General features: G+C 41.1%; 1 protein-coding gene across 1 annotated transcript in view; it reads left to right on the top strand.

The window, feature by feature from the left end:
* LOC106581038 (trafficking regulator of GLUT4 1-like) overlaps positions 1–22,476 on the top strand; it is a 39,241-nt gene continuing 16,765 nt past the window's right edge. The window contains exon 1 of the mRNA XM_014162711.3: positions 1–1,125. Within this exon, the coding sequence (XP_014018186.1) occupies positions 709–1,125 (417 nt within the window). The 5' untranslated portion in view covers positions 1–708. The remainder of the gene's footprint in view (positions 1,126–22,476) is intronic.

Genomic DNA, 22,476 nt, shown 5'->3' with positions numbered 1-22,476 from the left:
AGTTCAACCCAGTGGCTCTGTCGCTGCAGCGTGAGAAACAGCCTTGACACACGGCCCGTTGCGGAACAACACACAGGACACAAACTCACTTTCTCTGTTTCTGGGCGTATATTTGAGAGAAAGTCATCTGTTTTCCGTCATTCTTTAAGATTTTGAATGAAAAAGAAAACGTTTATTTACGTGATATATAAAGCTGGCGACAGGCGACAGGCGCTTGCTTCACTGAGTGATTTGTTCTTTGGCTCTGGCGTTATATATAGAGAGAGGGAGTGCACATTTCAGAGATCGCTTTCTGACAGCGAGTGTGGATTGAATGAAACTGCGGAATTGAGACGGAAGGCATTATTCTTGATTCTAGATGAAGAATGATACGCAAATCCAACGGGAAAATACCACTAAATGTTTTATCTCTAATTGAAAGGGGTTGATTTATAACGCATGTGGATGACATAGCCTACCTAAATGGTGCATTAGTATACATATTAATTTGCCACGTAATTGGTTAAATTGCGTAATCCTAGTCTTACAGTTTATTGTAACATCGAAAGAAATTGGAGAATGAATCTTGGCACGATTAAAATAAATCAAATGTATCAGGTCAAATAATGGGAATTTAGCATCACTATAACCAGTCTTAGTACTTTACACGATTAGGCATTTATTTTTCCTCTATTGGAAACGAATTTAAATATTTTGAATTTTGAAGAAATGGCAATCAACACAGACACTGAATTCGAGAAATCTAACCTGGGAAAGAGCGGCTGCGCGCCCACCAACGAGTCTCAGGAAACCGAGAAACTTCTCAGCCTCGTAACCACGGAGCCTGCTGGCGGCAACCGTATGAAAATGTCCTCCTCCTTTACCATCAACGTGGGGAGCGAAAATAACCTGGATGCGGACCAGAACGGTCACAGTGTGCCCTTTAGGTCGGGCTCTGCGGGGCACCTGGCCGCTGCCCCCCCCTCCCCGTCCCGGGTCAGTTTGAGTCGCAGTCGCACCTCTTCCATCGGGAACGCCGCGGTCCAAGAGGCGCAAAAGCCCAAAGACTATCTCATACTGGTCATATTGTCCTGCTTCTGCCCTTTCTGGCCCGTCAGCATTGTTGCTTTGGCATATTCAATTATGGTAAGTGGATATCCATCGTCTGTCTAGGAAAGTGGGGTCTAAAAACACCTGTCGTTTCTTGTCAATTCACTGTTCATCATTGTCCATGTTGTATTTATATAGAAAACATTGGGGGATAAGGGAATCATGAGCGCACACGCGATCCAGTGGCGGTTCTAGACCATTTCAACTGGGGGGGGGGGGGGGGGGCTGGGGCCAGTTGTACTGTTAGAGGGGCCAGTTACATTAATTACACTTATTGTTGTCATATCGTTTTCTTCACTGCATTGCAGGCGTTAGCGGGCAAAAGACCATGTTCCGCGTTGCCACTGTCTAATAATGGATGTAAAAAAAGAACGATAGCAAAAATTAGTTATGTAAAAATTATTTCATACTCCACATTTAGGGGGGCCACAAGGGGGTCCAAAATTGTTGTCACAGGGGCACTGGCCCCCTCCCCCAGAACCGCTAGTGACTCGATTACAGCCCTCCCTGCTGCTTCATTCAGGAAAGATCTGCAGCATAGCTGCACTTCCTGTACAGGGTGCCATGATGTCCCAGCTAGACAATCATATGGCCAGTTTTGGCACATTGATGCAGCCTTTGTTGCAGCAGGTTTATCAATGAGTATGCTGACCAGAATGATATTGTTTTTAAGCAACAGTGTTTCTGGTTTCAACAGTGTTTCTGGTTTCTATGCATAAGGGGGCGATTTACAGGCCATTTACATTAGGAAGTTGCATCCTGCAGTGAAACATCAGAAGCCATTTGCTTTCAATGGAAGAAAAGCGAGATATCGTGACCAGAGCGACTAATCGAAGCTCACCACAGCTTCCAACCCCTACTGGATTGTCTGCCAATGGCTGTTGATACGTAGCACTACCTAGCTTTCTTTCTAGCTTGTTAGCATCCACATGAGGGTGAGGCTAGCGTGAGTGGGTGAATGCTCCTTGTGCAGCGTAAATGGCCAGTTAAGCCCTGACTTGGCAAGTATTGGAAAGATAAAAAAGAGCTCACAGAAAAGTGGTCGTAAAGAAAAAAATAGCAATATTCTTACCTCAATTGAAAACCAAGTACAATATATTATGTAGCAACATACCGTACCAGTCAAACGTTTGGACACACCTACTCATTCAAGGGTTTCTCTTTAGTTTTTCTATTTTCTGCATTGTAGAATAATAGTGAAGACATCAGAACTATGAAATAACACATATGGAATCATGTAGTAACCAAAAAAGTGTTAAACAAATCAAAATATATTTTATATTTGAGATTCTTCAAAGTAGCCACCCTTTGTCTTGATGACAGCTTTGCACACTCTTGGCATTCTCTCAACCAGCTTCATAAGTTAGTCACCTGGGATGCATTTCAATTAACAGGTGTGCCTTGTTAAAAGTTAATTTGTGGAATTTCTTTCCTTTGTAATGCATTTGAGCCAATCAGTTGTGTTGTGACAAGGTAGGGGTGGTATTCAGAAGATAGCCCTATTTGGTAAAAGACCAAGTCCATATTATGGCAAGAACAGCTCAAATAAGTAAAGAGAAATGACAGTCCATCATTACTTTAAGAGATAAAGGTCAGTCAATACGGAAAATTTCAAGAATTCTGAAAGTTTCTTCAAGTGCAGTCGCAAAAACCATCAAGTGCTATGATGAAACTGGCTCTCATGAGGATCACCACAGGAAAAGAAGACCCAGAGTTACTTCTGCTGCAGAGGATAAATTCATTACAGTTCAAGTAACAGACACATCTCAACATAAACTGTTCAGAGGAGACTGCGTGAATCAGGCCTTCATGGTCTGCTGCTAAAGGACACCAATAAGAGGAAGAGATTTGCTTGGGCCACAAAAAACGAGCAATGGACATTTTACCGGTGGAAATCTGTCCTTTGGTCTGATGAGTCCAAATATGAGATTCTGAGAGATCACGAAAATAGGCATCACCTGACATATCCATCACCCTCCAATTAATTACATTCCAAAGTGGGTCGCAAATATGACAACTGAGGATTTTTTTTAATATATATATTTTTTACAATTAATGAAATAACACACGGAGAGCGGCTAGGGCTGTTCCAGTGACTGTATTACTGCCACACCAGCAGTCATGACCGCAGTAAAATTCTATGTGACCGTTGAGTTATGATAATCTCCTCTTAAGCACTCTGCCCCTGTGTTAGTACCCTACTCGCTAATGATTATCAGGTAACTATTGTCTCTCTAACCACTCTGACATCAATGCAAGTGCAATCGAAAATCACATCAAATACTTATCATCAAAACAGTACGTGCTTTTAAAACTCACCTCACTGTGATTGATCCATCCCAGTATCACAGGTTATTGTGAAATAAACCCAAATTGCTTATTGGATTTTTTTTGACAGGCACACGAAAAAGTATATTTTTTCACAGTGCATTGCAGTTCATTACCATGCATTACAATCACAGATAAAGACAGTAGGTTACTTAAGACAGAAACGACAGGAAGGAGGTTGGTCGGGGAGGATGGGTGGGCGTCTAACGCAAATGATTAGAGGGAGGTTGGGCGTGGAGGATGGGCAGGTGTATAACGCAAATGATTAGAGGGAGGTTGGTCGGGGAGGATGGGCAGGTGTATAACACAAATTATTAGAGGGAGGTTGGGCGGGGGGAGGATGGGCAGGTGTATAACACAAATGATTAGAGGGAGGTTGGTCGGGGAGGATGGGCAGGTGTATAACGCAAATGATTAGAGGGAGGTTGGTCGGGGAGGATGGGCAGGTGTATAACAAATGATTAGAGGGAGGTTGGGCGGGGGGAGGATGGGCAGGTGTATAACACAAATGATTAGAGGGAGGTTGGGCGGGGGGAGGATGGGCAGGTGTATAACACAAATGATTAGAGGGAGGTTGGTCGGGGGGAGGATGGGCGGGGGGAGAATGGGTGGGGGGGGGATGGGCAGGTGTAGAACGCGAACGTCTAGCAACCCAAATGTTGTGTGTTCGACTCTCATCATGGATAACGTTAGCATTTTCACAAATTACTTTTGAGCTACTTTGCAACTACTTAGCATGTTAGTTAACCCTTCCCCTAACACTGCAGATTTTGTTGTGAGGATACAGAATCAATAGACCATTTGTTCTGGTATTCCCCTCAGGTGGCCTGTTTCTGGTTTCAGGTTCAGGAATGGCTGAAAATGCATAGCACTGCTTTAAAATGACCCTAGAAATAGTACTGTTAGGAGATCTGGAGAGACCGGGTCAGTCAATTACTAATATACTAATACTCTTAGTAAAAATATTAATCTTCAACTCGCAATCTGTGGATTCTATTCGATTAGATCGATTGAAATTGTACGTTAAACATCACAACATAGTTGAAAGATATGTGTTGTGTAGAAACCCAAAGTGGGTGGCCAGCAGAGATAGATGGGATGGGCTGAGGGAAGCTGAGGGTTGGGATGTGGAATTGGAGACAAGTGGGAGTGGAGTTGCTGTGTGGGAGATAGAATGATGGTCAAAGATAAAAGTATTTTTTTTTAAGTCTAAGTAAAACATAATAAAAAGTACGTTTGAATGACACTGAGGGGCAGTGTTTTTAAATCTAATCACAAGATTTGCCTGAGGCTGATGCCTTGCAAGTGTTTATACACATGCATATACACACACACACACTCTCATTCAAATAAACGCATACAAGAACACACACATATATGTAATAGTGCCAGACATTTTCCAGAGAATACATAGAGCCCCTGATTATCTATTTTATACCATGGCTATAATTGAAAACATTTGCCACTAGAACGTGTTTATTTGCCAGTAGAAATGTGTTCAACATCCACTGAAGTAGCAAGCAAATTTACTAGATAGCTACAGTAGTTGGCATGGTAAACAAACAAACAGACTTTCTAGTTTAGCTAACCAAACCATCAGTCCTAGCTTGCTATTATGGAAATCTAATTCCACAATACCAATACTGTTTTCAATTCGACTTTGCTTTCAAAAGAAATGAAAAAAATGAACTATAGCCATTGAATTCTACAATGCAAATATACCGTGTGTTATGAGGAAATAATGCACGCTCTAGAATGCCCTTCAAACCAAACAGAAAGGAGTATTCAACAATGCCATTGTAAAAGTAAGGGATAAACACAGACACTTTACCTTGGAAATACTGGATGACGCAGCGGCACAAGGCGGAGCCGTGTTCCTTTGCGGAGTTCATTTTTCCAAGGTAATGTACACAACGGAGGCGTTTATCCCGCTTATACCACAGTTGGCAAGGAAAACAATATGAAAGCACATATTTAGCGGTATAAATTATTTTTGTTGTTGTTGATATTCAAATGTTTCATCGTTTCTCATCTTTTGGTTGCTAGAAACGCGACTCATTCGTTCGTTCGCTTAGTTCGATATTTATGGAAACAACCCAGTCGTTCGTTCTTTATGTTCCGTTGCCATGTTCACTGGCAACGTTCTTATCCCTTGCTTTCTAGTTAGCCAGCTAGCTACAGCTAACACAGTTAATTCCTCTGGAGCCAGAATAACTGCGAAGTAGTTGTTTTCTATTGACATTCATTTGCATACATCCATAACAATGAACTGATAATGCCCGTTTATGCCTAGCATAGCTAGAAAAGTTATTGTCGGGACAAAGTTCATTACAAGGAGATCGCACTGAATACCAAACATTAGGCTAGAAGCTAGCTAAATAGTTTGTCGCAAGCAAACCTGCCAAGATGACAACCAAATTCAAAAATATCAGTTGCTGAAAACAGCTGGTCAAACTATAAACGTGGGAGTTTTTTAAATTATAATTATTTCTTTTTTTGATTGTTTTTGATTTTTTTCCCCCTTTTTCGTAGTATCCAATTGGTAGTTACAGTTTTGTTACATCGCTGCAACTCCCATATGGACTCGGGAGAGGCGAAGGTCGTGCGTCCTCCGAAACACAACCCAGCCAAGCTGCTTCTTGACACAACGCCCGCTTAACCCGGAAGCCAGCTGCACCAATGTGTCGGAGGAAACACTGTACACCTGGCAACCGTGTCAGCCCGCAATGTGCCCGGTCCGCCACAGGAGTTGCTAGTGTGCGATGGGACAGGAACATCCCTGCCAGCCAAACCCTCCCCTAACCCGGACAACGCTGGGCCAATTGTGCGCCACCCCATGGGTTTCCTGGTCGCGGCCGGCTGCGACAGATCTTGGACTCAAACCAGAATCTCTAGTGGCACAGCTAGCACTGCGATGCCTTAGACCACTGCGCCGCTCGGAAGGCCTATATGTGGGAGGATTTGACATCATAGCACCACTTGCGTCATGACTGCAACACTGTAGTAGGGACCAGAGAAATTTATGTTAATCACTCACCACGTTATGTCATCAGATGCTCCAAAAAAATGTCTCTGCAAAAACAAATCAACGCTAGCAGCTTGTATGCAGCTTGTATGCGTGGAGGCCTGGAGATGCTTAAAGTGTTTATGTTAATTAACGATAAATTACCGTAAGACGAGCAGTCTTTTGCATGACAATAACCGGCTGACAAAATGTCATGACTGCCACAGCCCTAAGAGAGGCCCAGTGTAGGTAGGCTAAGGTGTTAAGCCTCGTGCACACCGGTTGCGTCAAACTGTATGCGTTCTGGCAGAAGTCCATTCATTTCAATGGGAGGCAGTCCTCACTGCTGTGACTCATCTGCCGGAAATACAATGTGTGGCACTGCGTGCAGTGTGTCGCATTCATTGGATTTTTCCAACTTCTGTGCATTGCTTTGCAGTGTGGTATCAGACACGGAAGTAGATAAACCACAGAAGAAATTGCTAATGTGTAGCGTGATTCTTTTTGTTGTGATGCGCGGAATGGATTGTGAATACTACGTCAAATGTACCATGCAGCAATATAATGATGCAACCTGTGTGCACACGGCGTTACAGTCGCCAACCTCTTGTTCTGGTCACAATCAATGCTGTGGTCAAGTGGTCGAAATTGTTTTAGAAAGGGGCACGAGACAGGGATGTCCTCTCTCACCCCTCATGTTTGAACTGGCAGTTGAACCGCTTGCAGAAAGAGTTAGACAAGGCCCAAACCCAACAGGTATCAGTATTGGTAAACATGAATATAAACTAAACTTATTTGCAGATGATCACATGACATACCTGACCAATATTGAAAAATCAATGCCCCCCTCTCTAAAAATACTCTTAAAACCCCAGGAAATAACATATACATGGAAAAATAATAATAATGGCAATAGGAAAAATTACAAAAAGAACTCATGATCTACAGAAATTCTTTAAGTGGACCACAAAAAATATCAAATACTTAGGATGCTTAATAAGTGAGAACAAACAACGAATATGTAAAGATAACTTTATCACATTACTCAACAATATGAATGCAGGTCTAATTAAATGGAACAATCTTCCTATAAATCTTACAGGTAGAAAAAACCTTCAGAATGGCATGGCTTCCAAAGTTTTTATATTTATTCTCGGTAATACCAATTTCCCCACCGAAGACATTATTGAAAAAAGTATACTCAGTCTTAATATACTTGATATAGGCAAATTCAACTCATAGAATAAAACAGAAGGTTTTACATCTTCCTAAGTTTGAGGGTGATTTAATGGAAGACTTGGAATTGTATCAACTCGCCACCCAAGACTTTTACTTGTGACATATAGATAATTTTATTGCAGTGGGATAAATCAGGGTCACACAGAGTGATTATTGGTAGTTTTAAACAAATATACTTTGAAAGAAAGTATAAACCTCACACACATGGTTATGGGATTAAAAAAAGAAGACACCTGTACCATGTCAGATATAGATTGATTACATTTTTAGTTTGCATTCCAATATTACACTTTATATACATCACAGAAGACTGAAATATAACAGAACTGTTTGACATAGAAACACTGGATTTTTGTCTGTTAAAAAAAATATATATTTAATAATACTCTTTAATAATTAATGAAGAAATTATGAAAAATATTAATAACATTCCACCCATGAGGCCAAGGAGGGAGCTTTTGGTCATTGACTGCAGGAAAGGGCTACATGCACTAAAGAGGAACAATGGGTACATACTGAAGATGTGCATGCTCATCCCCAGAATCTTTTCACGTGTCTATTTTCAAAGGATAAAGCTAAGAACATGAACAACTTCATAGTTAAGAACATTATAACAATATGGAAGAAAATTTAACTTATTCTACAAGAACCAATATCAAAAAACGACTTAATGGAACAATCCTTGTATAGCTTTTCAGAATTCAGTGATACATTGGTCCACATGGAAAACTAAAGGCATAGAAACTGTAAATGACTTGGTAATAGGACATTTATTTATTTCCAAAAAGCAATTTTGGACTGATCAATGTAGATATGTTCAAGTACATGCAACTTAAACGTTTCATAACACTCAATTTAGTTTTAAAATCTTTTGGACATAAAAGCAATCTTGAGGGAATCCTATTTGAGTCATAAAATAATATTCATATGATAGGTAAGATAGACAAAACCTTGCAGAGAGCCTATCCAACTGACAATCTTTTAGAAAAAAATATAAACTATTGGAACCAAGACTTAAAAAGAACGGATATTGGCACAAGATGGAGGGATTGTTGGAACATAACTAACAAAATTACAGATAACGTAAATGTATGCTAAATCCAGTATAAACGAATGTAACAGTATTGCTTCCGTCCCTCTCCTCGCCTCGAACCAGGGACCCTCTGCACACATCGACGACAGCCACCCTCGAAGCATCGTTACCCATCGCTCCACAAAAGCTGCAGCCCTTACAGAGCAAGGGGAACAACTACTTCAAGGTCTCAGAGCGAGTGACATCACCGATTGAAACACTATTAGCGCACACCCCGCTAACTAGCCAGCCATTTCACATCGGTTACACGAAGGTATAGAATTTATTATACAAGAGACAAAATTCACAAATTCTACAGCACGGCAGAGTCATGTCTTAAGTGTAAAACTAACAATGACTCAATTATCCATGCCTTCTGGAATGCTATAAAGTCCAAAAGTTATGGGCGGAGTTAGAAAGTTGGCTGTCAGAAGCATTACAATGTAAATTTACTTTTAATCCGTCTGTCTGCATATTTCAAGACATGGCATATGAGGGTGCAGCGAGATACCCGATTGGTTGGAAGATACCTTCCTCATCAATCATCTTGATAAAACATATACCTGAAAACTGGAAATCAACCAATCCTCCATTGTTAACACAACAGAAAGGTCAAATGCTTCATTATGTTGAAAGTGCGTGGGCGACAGAGATAAACAAACTGATGCAGTTTGAGGCCATGTGATGGAGAGTGATGTGGGCGCTGGAGATGGGAGTGTGAGCAGGTGTGTCTGGGCAGGTGTGATGTCGTTGATGTTTGTGTGAGTCTGAATGCTGTCGTTTATATGTGTATGTTTTGTATTGTAAAAAAAAAATATATATATATATATATATATATATATATATATATATACACACACAAGTCCTCAACTGGCAGCTTCGGGATGCTGGCCTTCTAGGCAGAGTTCCTCTGTCCAGTGTCTGTGTTCTTTTTTCCATCTTAATCTTTTATTTTTATTGGCCAGTCTGAGATATGGCTTTTTCTTTGCAACTCTGTCTAGAAGGCCAGCATCCCGGAGTCGCCTCTTCACTGTTGACGTTGAGACCGGTGTTTTGCGGGTACTATTTAATGAAGCTGCCAGTTGAGGACTTGTGAGGTGTCTGTTTCTCAAACTAGACACACTAATGTACTTGTCCTCTTGCTCAGTTGTGCACCGGGACCTCCCACTCCTCTCTCTATTCTGGTTAGAGCCAGTTTGCGCTGTTCTGTGAAGGGAGTAGTACACAGCGTTGTATGAGATCTTCAGTTTCTTGGCAATTTCTCACATGGAATAGCCTTCATTTCTCAGAACAAGAATAGATTGACGAGTTTCAGAAGAAACTCTTTATTTCTAGCCATTATGAGCCTGTAATCGAACCCACACACGCTGATGCTCCAGATACTAAACTAGTCTAAAGAAGGCCAGTTTTATTGCTTCTTTAACAGTTTTCGCGTATGTAGATATTCCATAAAGAAATCTGCCATTTCCAGCTACAATAGTCATTTACAACATTAACAATGTCTACACTGTATTTATGATCAAATCAAATGTATTTTATGTAGCCCTTCTTAGACCAGCTGATATCTCAAAGTGCTGTACAGAAACCCAGCCTAAAACCCCAAACAGCAAGCAATGCAGGTGTAGAAGCACAGTGGCTAGGAAAAACTCCCTAGAAAGGCCAAAACCTAGGAAGAAACCTAGAGAGGAACCAGGCAGTGAGGGGTGGCCAGTCCTCTTCTGTCTGTTACGGTTGGAGATTATAACAAAACATGGCCAAGATGTTCAAATGTTCATAAATGGTCAAATAATAATAATCACAGTAGTTGTCGAGGGTGCAACAGGTCAGCACCTCAGGAGCAAATGTCAGTTGGCTTTTCATAGCCGATCATTCAGAGTATCTCTGCCGCTCCTGCTGTTTCTAGAGAGTTGAAAACAGCAGGTCTGGGACAGGTAGCACGTCCGGTGAACAGGTCAGGGTTCCATAGCCGCAGGCAGAACAGTTGAAACTGGAGCAGCAGCACGGCCAGGTGGACTGGGGACAGCAAGGAGTCATCATGCCAGGTAGTCCTGAGGCATGGTCCTAGGGCTCAGGTCCTCCAAGAGAGAGAAAGAACGAAAGAGAGAATTAGAGCGAGCATACTTAAATTCACACAGGACACCGGATAAGACAGGAGAAATACTCCAGATATAACAGACTGACCCTAGCCCCCCGACACATAAACTACTGCAGCATAAATACTGGAGGCTGAGACAGGAGGGGTCAGGAGACACTGTGGCCCCATCCAATGATACCCCCGGACAGGGCCAAACAGGCAGGATATAACCCCACCCACTTTGCCAAAGCACAGCCCCCACACCACTAGAGGGATATCTTCAACCACCAACTTACCATCCTGAGACAAGGCCGAGTATAGCCCACAAAGATCTCCGCCACGGCACAACCCAAGGGGGTGCACCAACCCAGACAGGAAGACCACGTCAGTGACTCAACCCACTCAAGTGATGCACCCCTCCTAGGGACGGCATGGAAGAGCAACAGTAAGCCAGTGACTCAGCCCCTGTAATGTCATGTTATCCAAGATGGCGTAGCAGTTCAGACGTCCTTTACCCTCCTCTTGTTGTGTCCCGTGTATATATATATTTACATATTTTTCTTCGCATATCTTTTTTACATTTTTGCTTCTAAAAACTCAACCTCAAAGCACTCTCCTGCAACCCGCCTCACCAATTTAAAAAAAGAAAGTATTATTTACCTCAAATCTGAAATCCACAACAGAAGCTAGCCAGAGGTTAGCCATTTTCACTGGCTAATGTTGGAGTTCAGCTAGCCACGGTTAGCGGTCCTCAGATATCCATTAGCTCGAAAAGCTATCGCCAGTCTTTGTACAGCGCGACTCAGACCAGAGCATACCGGACCTATTCTCTCTCCTTTCCCCGGATTTCTACCGCAGGCTCTGGACATTTACACCTGGATCTTGCAGCTAACTAGCTGCTACATGAGTGACTATTGGCAACGCCGGTCCCGGAATTAACACACATTATTCCGGAGCTAGCCAGCTGAAGAGTTCCGTCAGCCACTCCTGGGCTATTCCTGAGCTAGCCAGCTGAAGTGTCTCCTGGGCTACAATCACCTATCCGGACCCGTTTTACTGCCGATGCGGAGCCCCATCGGGCCTTCACGACTGGACCACTGACGTTATCTGCCCGAGGGAGTTATCCAACTGGCCCCTCCGTCGCGATGTAACCTGATCGCCCATCTGCGGCCCGCTAATCGTTAGCTATCTTATCGGCTACGATCTGAATAGGTCTATCGGACACTTTTCTTGGGCCACTATAACTAACTATTTGGCCAACTTGGACTGGTCCCCCCTTCCACACGGAACCCCACTAATCCACAGACGGAAACACACGAGGTGGCTAAAAACAGACCTCCCTCCATCTTCCACCAGCTTGCTACCTATGGCCCGGCTAGCTGTCTGAATCTCACTGGACCCTTTGATCACTCGGCTAAGCATGCCTCTCCTTAATGGTAATATGCCTTGTCCATTGCTGTTCTGGTTAGTGTTTATTGGCTTATTTCACTGTAGAGCCTCTAGCCCTGCTCATTATACCTTATCCAACCTCTCAGTTCCTCCACCCACACATGCTATGACATCTTCTGGTTTCAATTATGTTTCTAGAGACAATATCTCTCTCATCATCACTAAATGCCTAGGTTTACCTCCTCTGTATTCACATCCCACCATACCTTTGTCTGTACATTATACCTTGAAGCTATTTTATTGCCCCCAGAAACCTGCTCCTTTTTCTCTCTATTCTGGACGTCACAGACGACCAATTCTTATAGCTTTTAGCTGTACCCTCATACTCATTCTTCTCTGCTCCTCTGGGGATGTAGAGGTGAATCCAGGCCCTGCTGCAGTGCCTGGCTCCACTCCTACTCCCCAGGCGCTCTCTTTTGATGACTTCTGTAACCGTAATAGCCTTGGTTTCATGCATGTTAACATTAGAAGCCTCCTCCCTAAGTTTGTTTTATTCACTGCTTTAGCACACTCTGCCAACCCGGATGTCCTAGCTGTGTCTGAATCTTGGCTTAGGAAGTCCACCAAAAACTCTGAAATCTTCATCCCTAACCACAACGTTTTCAGACAAGATAGAACGACCAAAGGGGGCGGTGTTGCAATCTACTGCAGAGATAGCCTGCAGAGTTCTGTCCTACTATCCAGGTCTGTACCCAAACAATTTGAACTTCTACTTTTAAAAATCCACCTCTCTAAAAACAAGTCTCTCACCGTTGCCGCCTGCTATAGACCCCCCTCGGCCCCTAGCTGTGCTCTGGACACCATATGTGAACTGATTGCCCCCCATCTATCTTCAGAGCTCGTGCTACTAGGTGACCTAAACTGGGACATGCTTAACACCCCAGCCATCCTACAATCCAAGCTTGATGCCCTCAATCTCACACAAATTATTAATGAACCCACCAGGTACAACCTCAAAGCCGCAAACACTGGCACCCTCATAGATATCATCCTAACCAACGTGCCCTCTAAATACACCTCTGCTGTTTTCAACCAAGATCTCAGCGATCACTGCCTCATTGCCTGCACCCGTAATGGGTCAGCGGTCAAACGACCTCCACTCATCACTGTCAAACCCTCCCTGAAACATTTCAACGAGCAAGCCTTTCTAATCGACCTGGCCCTGGTATCCTGGAAGGATATTGACCTCATCCCGTCAGTAGAGGATGCCTGGCTATTTTTTTTAAATGCCTTCCTCACCATCTTAAATGAGCATGCCCCATTCAAGAAATTTAGAACCAGGAACAGATATAGCCCTTGGTTCTCCCCAGACCTGACTGCCCTTAACCAACACAAAAGTATCCTGTGGCGTTCTGCATTAGCATCGAACTGCCCCCGCGATATGCAACTTTTCAGGGAAGTTAGAAACCAATACACACAGGCAGTTAGAAACGCCAAGGCTAGCTTTTTCAAACAGAAATTTGCTTCCTGCAACTCAAACTGTAAAAAGTTCTGGGACATTGTAAAGTCCATGGAGAATAAGAACACCTCCTCCCAACTGCCCACTGCACTGAGGATAGGAAACTCTGTCGCCACCGATAAGCCCACTATAATTGAGAATTTCAATAAGCATTTTTCTAAGGCTGGCCATGCTTTCCACCTAACTACCCCTACCGCATTCAACAGCACTGCACCCCCCACAGCTACTCGCCCAAGCCTCCCCCATTTCTCCTTCTCCCAAATCCATTCAGCTGATGTTCTGAAAGAGCTGCAAAATCTGGACCCCTACAAATCAGCTGGGCTTGACAATCTGGACCCTTTCTTTCTAAAATGATCTGCCGAAATTATTGCAACCCCTATTACTAGCCTGTTCAACTTCTCTTTCGTGTCATCTGAGATTCCCATAGATTGGAAAGCAGCTGCTGTCATCCCCCTCTTCAAAGGAGGTGACACTCTTGACCCAAATTGCTACAGACCTATATCCATCCTACCCTGCCTTTCTAAGGTCTTCGAAAGCCAAGTCAACAAACAGATTACCGACCATTTCGAATCCCACCGCACCCTCTCCGCTATGCAATCTGGTTTCAGAGCTGGTCATGGGTGCACCTCAGCCACGCTCAAGGTCCTAAACGACATCGTAACCGCCATCGATAAGAAACAATACTGTGCTGCAGTATTCATTGACCTGGCCAAAGTTTTTGACTCTGTTAATCACTACATCCTCATCGGCAGACTCAGTAGCCTTGGTTTCTCAAACGATTGCGTCGCCTGGTTCACCAACTACTTCTCTGATAGAGTTCAGTGTCTCTATGGGGTACCACAGGGTTCAACTCTTGGGCCAACTCTTTTCTCTGTATACATCAATGATGTCGCTCTTGCTCCTGGTGAATCTCTGATCCACCTCTACGCAGACGACACCATTCTGTATACTTCTGGCCCTTCTTTGGACACTGTGTTAACAACCCTCCAGACGAGCTTCAATGCCATACAACTCTCCTTCCGTGGTCTCCAACTGCTCCTAAATACAAGTAAAACTAAATGCATGCTCTTCAACCGATCGCTGCCTGCACCTGCCCGCCTGTCCAGCATCACTTCTCTGGACGGTTCTGACTTAGAATTTGTGGACAACTACAAATACCTAGGTGTCTGGTTAGACTGTAAACTCTCCTTCCAGACTCACATCAATCATCTCCAATCCAAAGTTAAATCTAGAATTGGCTTCCTATTTCGCAACAAAGCATCCTTCACTCATGCTGCCAAACTTACCCTCGTAAAACTGACCATCCTACCAATCCTCGACTTCGGCGATGTCATTTACAAAATAGCCTCCAATACCCTACTCAACAAGCTGGATGCAGTCTATCACAGTGCCATCCGTTTTGTCACCAAAGCCCCATATACTACCCACCACTGCGACCTGTACGCTCTCGTTGGCTGGCCTTCGCTTCATAATCGTCGCCAAACACATTGGCTCCAGGTCATCTACAAGACCCTGCTAGGTAAAGTCCCCCCTTATCTCTGCTCACTGGTCACCATAGCAGCACCCACCTGTAGCACTCGCTCCAGCAGGTATATCTCTCTGGTCACCCCTAAAGCCAACTCCTCCTTTGGTCGTCTCTCCTTCCAGTTCTCTGCTGCCAATGACTGGAGCGAACTACAAAAATCTCTGAAACTGGAAACACTTATCTCCCTCACTAGCTTTAAGCACCAGCTATCAGAGCAGCTCCCAGATCACTGCACCTGTACATACCCCATCTATAATTTAGCCCAAACTACTACCTCTTCCCCTACTGTATTTATTTATTTTATTTATTTTGCTCCATTGCACCATATTATTTATATTTTAACTTTGAACTTTCTTCAAATAACAAATCTACCATTCCAGTGTTTTACTTGCTATACTTTATTTACTCTGCCACCATGGCCTTTTTTGCCTTTACCTCCCTTATCTCACATCATTTGCTCACATTGTATATAGTCTTATTTTTTCTAATGTATCATTGATTGTATGTTGTTTTACTCCATGTGTAACTCTGTGTTTTTGTATGTTGTTGAACTGCTTTGCTTTATCTTGGCCAGGTCGCAATTGTAAATGAGAACTTGTTCTCAACTTGCCTACCTGGTTAAATAAAGGTGAAAAAAATTAATAAAAATTTAAAATAGGATTAGGGACAGAGAATCCCAGTGGAGAGAGGGGAAGAGCCAGCAAGGGTGGTTCGTTGCTCCAGTGCCTTTCCGTTCACCTTCACACTCCTGGGCCAGACTACACTCAATCATAGGACCTACTGAAGAGATGAGTCTTCAATAAGGACTTAAAGGTTGAGACCGAGTCTGCGTCTCTCACATGGGTAGGCAGACCATTCCATAAAAATGGAGCTCTATAGGAGAAAGCCCTGCCTCCAGCTGTTTGCTTAGAAATTCTAGGGAGAATTAGGAGGCCTGCGTCTTGTGACCGTAGCGTACGTGTAGGTATGTATGGCAGGACCAAATCGGAAAGATAGGTAGGAGCAAGCCCATGTAATGCTTTGTAGGTTAGCAGTAAAACCTTGAAATCAGCCCTTGCCTTAACAGGAAGCAAGTGTAGGGAGACTGGAGTAATATGATAACATTTTGGGGTTATTGTCAGGATTCTAGCAGCTGTATTTAGCACTAACTGAAGTTTATTTAGTGCTTTTCCCGGGTAGCCGGAAAGTAGAGCATTGCAGTAGTCTAACCTAGAAGTAACAAAAGCATGGATACATTTTTCTGCATCATTTTTGGACAGAAAATTTCATATTTTTGAAATGTTACGTAGATGGAAAAAAGCTGTCCTTGAAACAGTCTTGATATGTTCGTCAAAAGAGAGATCAGGATCCAGAGTAATGCCGAGGTACTTCAGTTTTATTTGAGATGACTGTACTACCATCAAGATTAATTGTCAGATTCAACAGAAGATCTCTTTGTTTTATTAATTTGATGTTGTTTTAATGGACAAAAAATGTGCTTTTCTTTAAAAAACAAGGACATTTCTAAGTGACCCCAAACTTTTGAACGGTAGTGGATATCTTACTGCAAAAAAAGAGAACTGAAATGGGTTGTTGAATCAAGATGAGGCTTACAGCAACACTTAATAACTACAACATCAGAGATTCAGGCAAGATGTTACAGCTTTTGGGCGTGGCAACATAGGCTACAGTAGAAACTACAAAGGATACGTTTCTTTCTTTCTCACCTCAGGACTCAGGAGAAAGACACTGTCCTATTTCCACTTGAAGTGATGGTTGGATAGGTCGGATAAATGCAGCGCCTATCAGTGACATCTTTATATCCAGCCATGGTCATCTGACATCTGCTGGACCGAGAGAATTGGCCTATAATGGGAAGATGTACAATGTGGTTCCTACAGCTCACCGAATAAGGGTTACAGCAATGTGTATGTGCTCATATCCTTACAGTAGCTGTTTCTTATCAGTGGTACGTGTTGGTGGTGCTTTATGTGAATGTCTACATTTGAATGTTAGTGCATGTGTGTATCTCCATGTATGCTATATAAAACATATTTTGAAGAACAAAGCCTGTACATCATGTATAGTGGACGTGTGTGATGGTGGGTTCATGTCTATCTCCCTCTCAATGCCGGTCCTACCACCAAGGGGAGACAGCTGCTTGTAGTCAGGTATGTATTGTCATCCTGTACTGAGCTGAATGTAGTGCAGTCGAAGCATCTAGCATCTAACTTTTTTCCAGCACAGGAGGTTGGTGGCACCTTAATTGCGGAGAATGGGCTCGGGTAATGACTGGAGCGGAATCAGTGGAATGGTATCAAATACATCCAACACATGGTTACCAGGTGTTTGAGGCCATTCCACATGCTCCGTCCCCCCCTCAGCAGCCTCCACTGTTTTCTAGCCAGAGCCAGTCAGTCAGTAGCAGTCTCCCCAGTGTATTCCTTATATAAGGCCCATAGGGCTCTGGTCAAAAGTAGTGCACTATGTAGGGAATAGGTTGCCATTTGGGGAGCAACCATAGTCTTACCACCAGGCTCCTGGTTCATGTCTAGCCCTGTTGTCCTCTCTATCTCTCTCCTCACTGCAGTAAGGCCACAGCTCAGTGCTCTGCAGCCTCCACTTCTCCCCGGCTTTAAGGGATTTTAGGTTTGCTGTTGCCACTCAAACACAATAACGAACAAAATCCAAAGCTGTAGGTGCTGTTTCTTTAGCGGCATTGATGTTATAGAGACTTTTGGATGGTCATGTACACTCTTAGGAAAAAGGATTCAAAAAGGTTATTTGCAGAAGGATAGGGTTCTACCAGGACCATTTACATTTGGAGTACCCTTTTTGGAAGACGAGGGTTCATACTTTTTTTAAATTTGGATTCCCATTAGCTTTTGCAGAAGCAGCAGCTACTCTTCCTGGGGCCCGAAGTAAAGGGTAAAGGTATCCCTAAAACATTTATTATCCTAAGAACCATTTTTGGAAGAAAGGGTTCTTTGATTATTTTTTGGAAAGCAATAAGGATTCTACATAGAACCCTTCTGGATCTGAATAAGCTTTTTCATAGTGTTTTTTTTTTTCTTATTAAAAATAAATTGTGCCTGAGCATTAGTAACATCAGGAGTATAAGTAATCTGCTAAATAAAAATAAAAGCAAATTGGCCTATTTTATCTAGTGTTGATTTTTTTCAGTGTAACATTTCTAGTGTTGATTCAGCAGTTAAATTAACGTATCAATCAGTGGTGCTGTAAAATGACCCCAGTGTTGGTTCTAATAACCAGAGTTGAGTGTGATTGTGTCCTTTTTTACTGTGTAGAGTAAAACACGCAAAACCACAGCCATCAACATCATATTTCCCAGCATGCTCTATTCCAGGTTGATTTTCTAAATGGTTTGTTTCAACATCTATGTGTTTATATTGATTGGTTGATTAATCTTACGCCACACAAAGATAAATAACATACATGTTTCTAAACTAATCCAATCTGTTAGTAGTTGGACTTATTGCACCCGTTGCGGAGATGGTTGCTCCAGTTTAGAGGACTTAGGTAGTCTTCTCAGTCTATCTTCCCTACCTTGGCAGTCATTCTGAATGCAGGTTGCGACTGATTAAAAGTTCAAATTGTTGGATATCCTAACTCTGGCTGGATTCCAATAGGAATTGAACATGACTTTGCAAGCCAGCATAATGTGACTTGCAGGCCCTGCAAACCAGGAGTTTCTTAACACCACTGACTTAGAGTAAACTAAGCCCTTAAAAAAAGGCCATATGAAATGTGCCATGTATTGTCATAAAGAGTTTTAAAGGCTAATAAAGCGGGTGTAACCGTTCATAGAGTGTTCTAGGAAGAACCCTTCAAAGATAAAAGGGTTCTTGGTAGAATCTTTCATAGAGGGTTCTTTGTAGAACCTTTCATAGAGGGTTCATGGAAGAACCTAGATGATGAAAGGGTTCTTGGTAGAACCCTTCATTGATGGATCTAGGTAGAATCATTTACAAATCACCCTACATTGATAGTTCTAGGAAGAACCCTGTGCAAAGGGTTCTACCTAGCACCAAAAAGGGTTCCCCTGCTATAGGGACAAACAGAAGAACCATATATGGTTCTACTTAGCAACTTTTTTTCTGAGTGTTGTAACTAGAGAAGTTTTGGAGAGGGTTGTGTTGAAACTACTGAGATGTTACAGGTGTTTTTTATAGATCTCATTATGCTGCTGTTATTTGATTTAAGTGTCTGACTTAAGTTGTGAATGGCCTACATTTTCTTTCAATATTTTTTTTTTTACATTTAATTTATTATGAACACAACAAATACAAAAAACAGAAATATACAAACAAGAGTGCATAAACCTAACAGTATTACATATCAAGATTCATTTTCAATTTGTTAAATACTTTTATGGTGCCTATTGCTTTTTTGTTTTTACATTTACTGATCATTTCAAAATAATATTTAAATTCTATCTTAAATAATGTGAAAATTGGGTTTGTTCTCTGCTCACTTCATTTTAGCAATAAAGAATCTTCCATGAAAGATGAACAAATTAACAATGAAAGTTAAATCAGGCTCCATATCATTTGGATCAAAATAAAAAATAACATCAGAGTCTCTCAGATTAACATTAATAGTCATTTCTTTAAAAATAAAATCTTATAACTCACTCCAAAATCTTCTAACATAAGAACAGTCCCAAAATAAATGGTCAAGAGTTTCTGCGTCACAACCACAAAATACACATTTGTTATCAATAGCTATTTTAAATCTGTGTATAATAAAGGTCTTTACAGGGTAGATTCTATGAATGAGTTTGTATGATACTTCTTTTACCTTATTAGATATACAATATTTACCAGATAACAACGAAACTTTGTTCCAGTTCACTTGTCCTAGGGCTGCATTCCAGTACATTTTAGCAGAGGGAATAGTAACATATTGACATAGTTTCCTTATATACATGTTATTACATTTATAGTTTAAAATGTCAATTCCTTCTAATTGTATTGAGGCTACAAATTCCTCAACAGTTGCACTTGGAGTATTGCTATATTCTCCTAAAAGAATAGCACCCTTAGGGACAGCTCTAACAACAATTTGATACTCCTCAGGAGTGAATGTAACATTGTGTGTTCTCATAAATTCTGGAAAATCATATAGTTGTCCATCATTATTCAATAATTGTTTAACCCAAATAATGTTGTTGTCAAACCAGTTCTGGAAAAATAAAGACTTTTTGTATTTTATGTCTTTATTATTCCAGACTGTATACCTATGTGGGGAAAAATTGTGTTTGTACATGGAGGTTCCAAGTTAGCAGTACTTGTTTATGAAAGTTTGCAAGCTTAATAGGGATTTTACACATATCAAAGTTGCATTTGAGTAAGAATTCTAGACCACCAACCTGTTGGAATATTAAATTAGGGATGATATTCCAAATGTAATCCTTATTTCTTAAATAGTTTTGTATCAATTTAATCTTAAAGATTATATTAGAGGTTTTAAAATCCAGAGCATTCAACCCTCCGTCACTTTGTGTGCTACATATTACCGCTTTTCTTAAATAATGAGGTTTATTCCTCCATATGAAGTTAAATAATTTAAAATCAACCATTTTAGTTACTGACAGAGGAACATCCAAGGCAAGGGAGGTATAAACTAATCTGGACAGACCTTCAAATTTTGATAAAAGTACACGTCCAGATAAAAAAAGATCTCTTAATAACCAGGAGTTAAATCTCTTTCCAATTTTCTCTACAATAGGAGAGAAATTTAAGTTGTCCCTTTCTTTCTGATCTTTGCTAACTGTAATACCAAGATATGTGATCACATATTTTACAGGGATATTACATACTGAGTTTAAGTCACATCTTTTCAACACAAATAATTCACATTTCCTAATATTCAGAGATAAACCTGATACATGTGTGAAGGCATTAATACACTCAATAGCTTTCCTGACTTCATTATGATCTTTCAAAAAATGGTGGTGTCATCAGACAATAATGAACATTTTATCTCTTTGTCTTGTATCTGAAAACCCCTAAAACTATCCTTATTTATATGAAGTGCCATAACTTGTGTGACCAATAAAAATAAGAAAGGAGACATTGGGCATCCTTGTTTAATTCCACATCTAATGTTGAATCTCTGTGAAGTTCCATGGGATAATTTAACAGAGCTGTTACTATTATTGTAAAGTGTCTTAATTACACTTTGAAAATATTGACCAAAACCCAAAAATCAAAGTCTCAAAAATAAAATAATGTTCAACTGTATCAAATGCCTTGTAAAAATCTACAAATAAAATAAGGCTATCTTCCATAATGTGCTCATTGTAGTCTATCAAGTCCAATACTAGTCGAATATTATTACATATATGTCTGCCCTTCATAAAACCAGACTGGGTATCATCAATGATTTGGTCAAGACCTTTTTTAAGTCTTTCTGCAAAGATGGATGCAAGCAGCTTTCCATCATTGTTCATTAATGTGATTGGTCTCCAATTTTCTAACATCATAGAATCTTTGTTCGGTTTGGGTATTACAGAAATGAGGCCTTGTGTCTTAGAAACAGGCAGGACCCCTAAATCAATTGCCTAAAAACATTAAATATAAATTCAATAATATCCTCCTGAAAATATCTATAGAATTCACTAATAATGCCATCATTCCCTGGAGATTTGTTCTCTTTTAACTTGCTGATACATTTTTTAATTCATTGATAGAAATAATTTAATCACAAGACTTTTAGAAGTCTTCCTCTATGAATTTTGCATAGTCTTTGACAGAGTCTAGAAAGGCAGATATGTCACTAGTAGGACAGGCATTACTGGTATAAAGGTTACCATAAAATTCTGAAACATATTTTGAAATATCTTTGGGGTTTTCATTTTCTTTGCCATCTATATTAAGCTTATGAATAGATGTAAATTCAGAATTATTTCTTTCTAAATTGTAAAAGTATTTTGTATTTTTTTCACCTTCTTCCAACCATCTCCTTTTTGATCTTACAAATGCTCCTTTTGCTCTCTCTTCATACATTTGGTCCATTTCTAGTTGTAAAGAGAATAACTGACGGTTAAGGTCCTCCATAGAGATTAGAGAAAGTATTTCCTTAACAAGTTTATCTTCCCTCAATCTTTTAAGTTCAGCCATTTCTTTACCTCTCTTCATGGCTGTTTGTCTTATTTCATACTTCATTCATTCCCAATCTTTCCCATAAGACTTACATTGTTGGGCTTTCCTCCAATTGTCTTGTATAATATCTT

Source organism: Salmo salar, chromosome 20 (assembly GCF_965601325.2).
Source record: "Salmo salar chromosome 20, fSalSal1, whole genome shotgun sequence".
NCBI classification, from domain to species: domain Eukaryota; kingdom Metazoa; phylum Chordata; class Actinopteri; order Salmoniformes; family Salmonidae; genus Salmo; species Salmo salar.
This window is presented reverse-complemented; position numbering and strand designations above follow the sequence as displayed.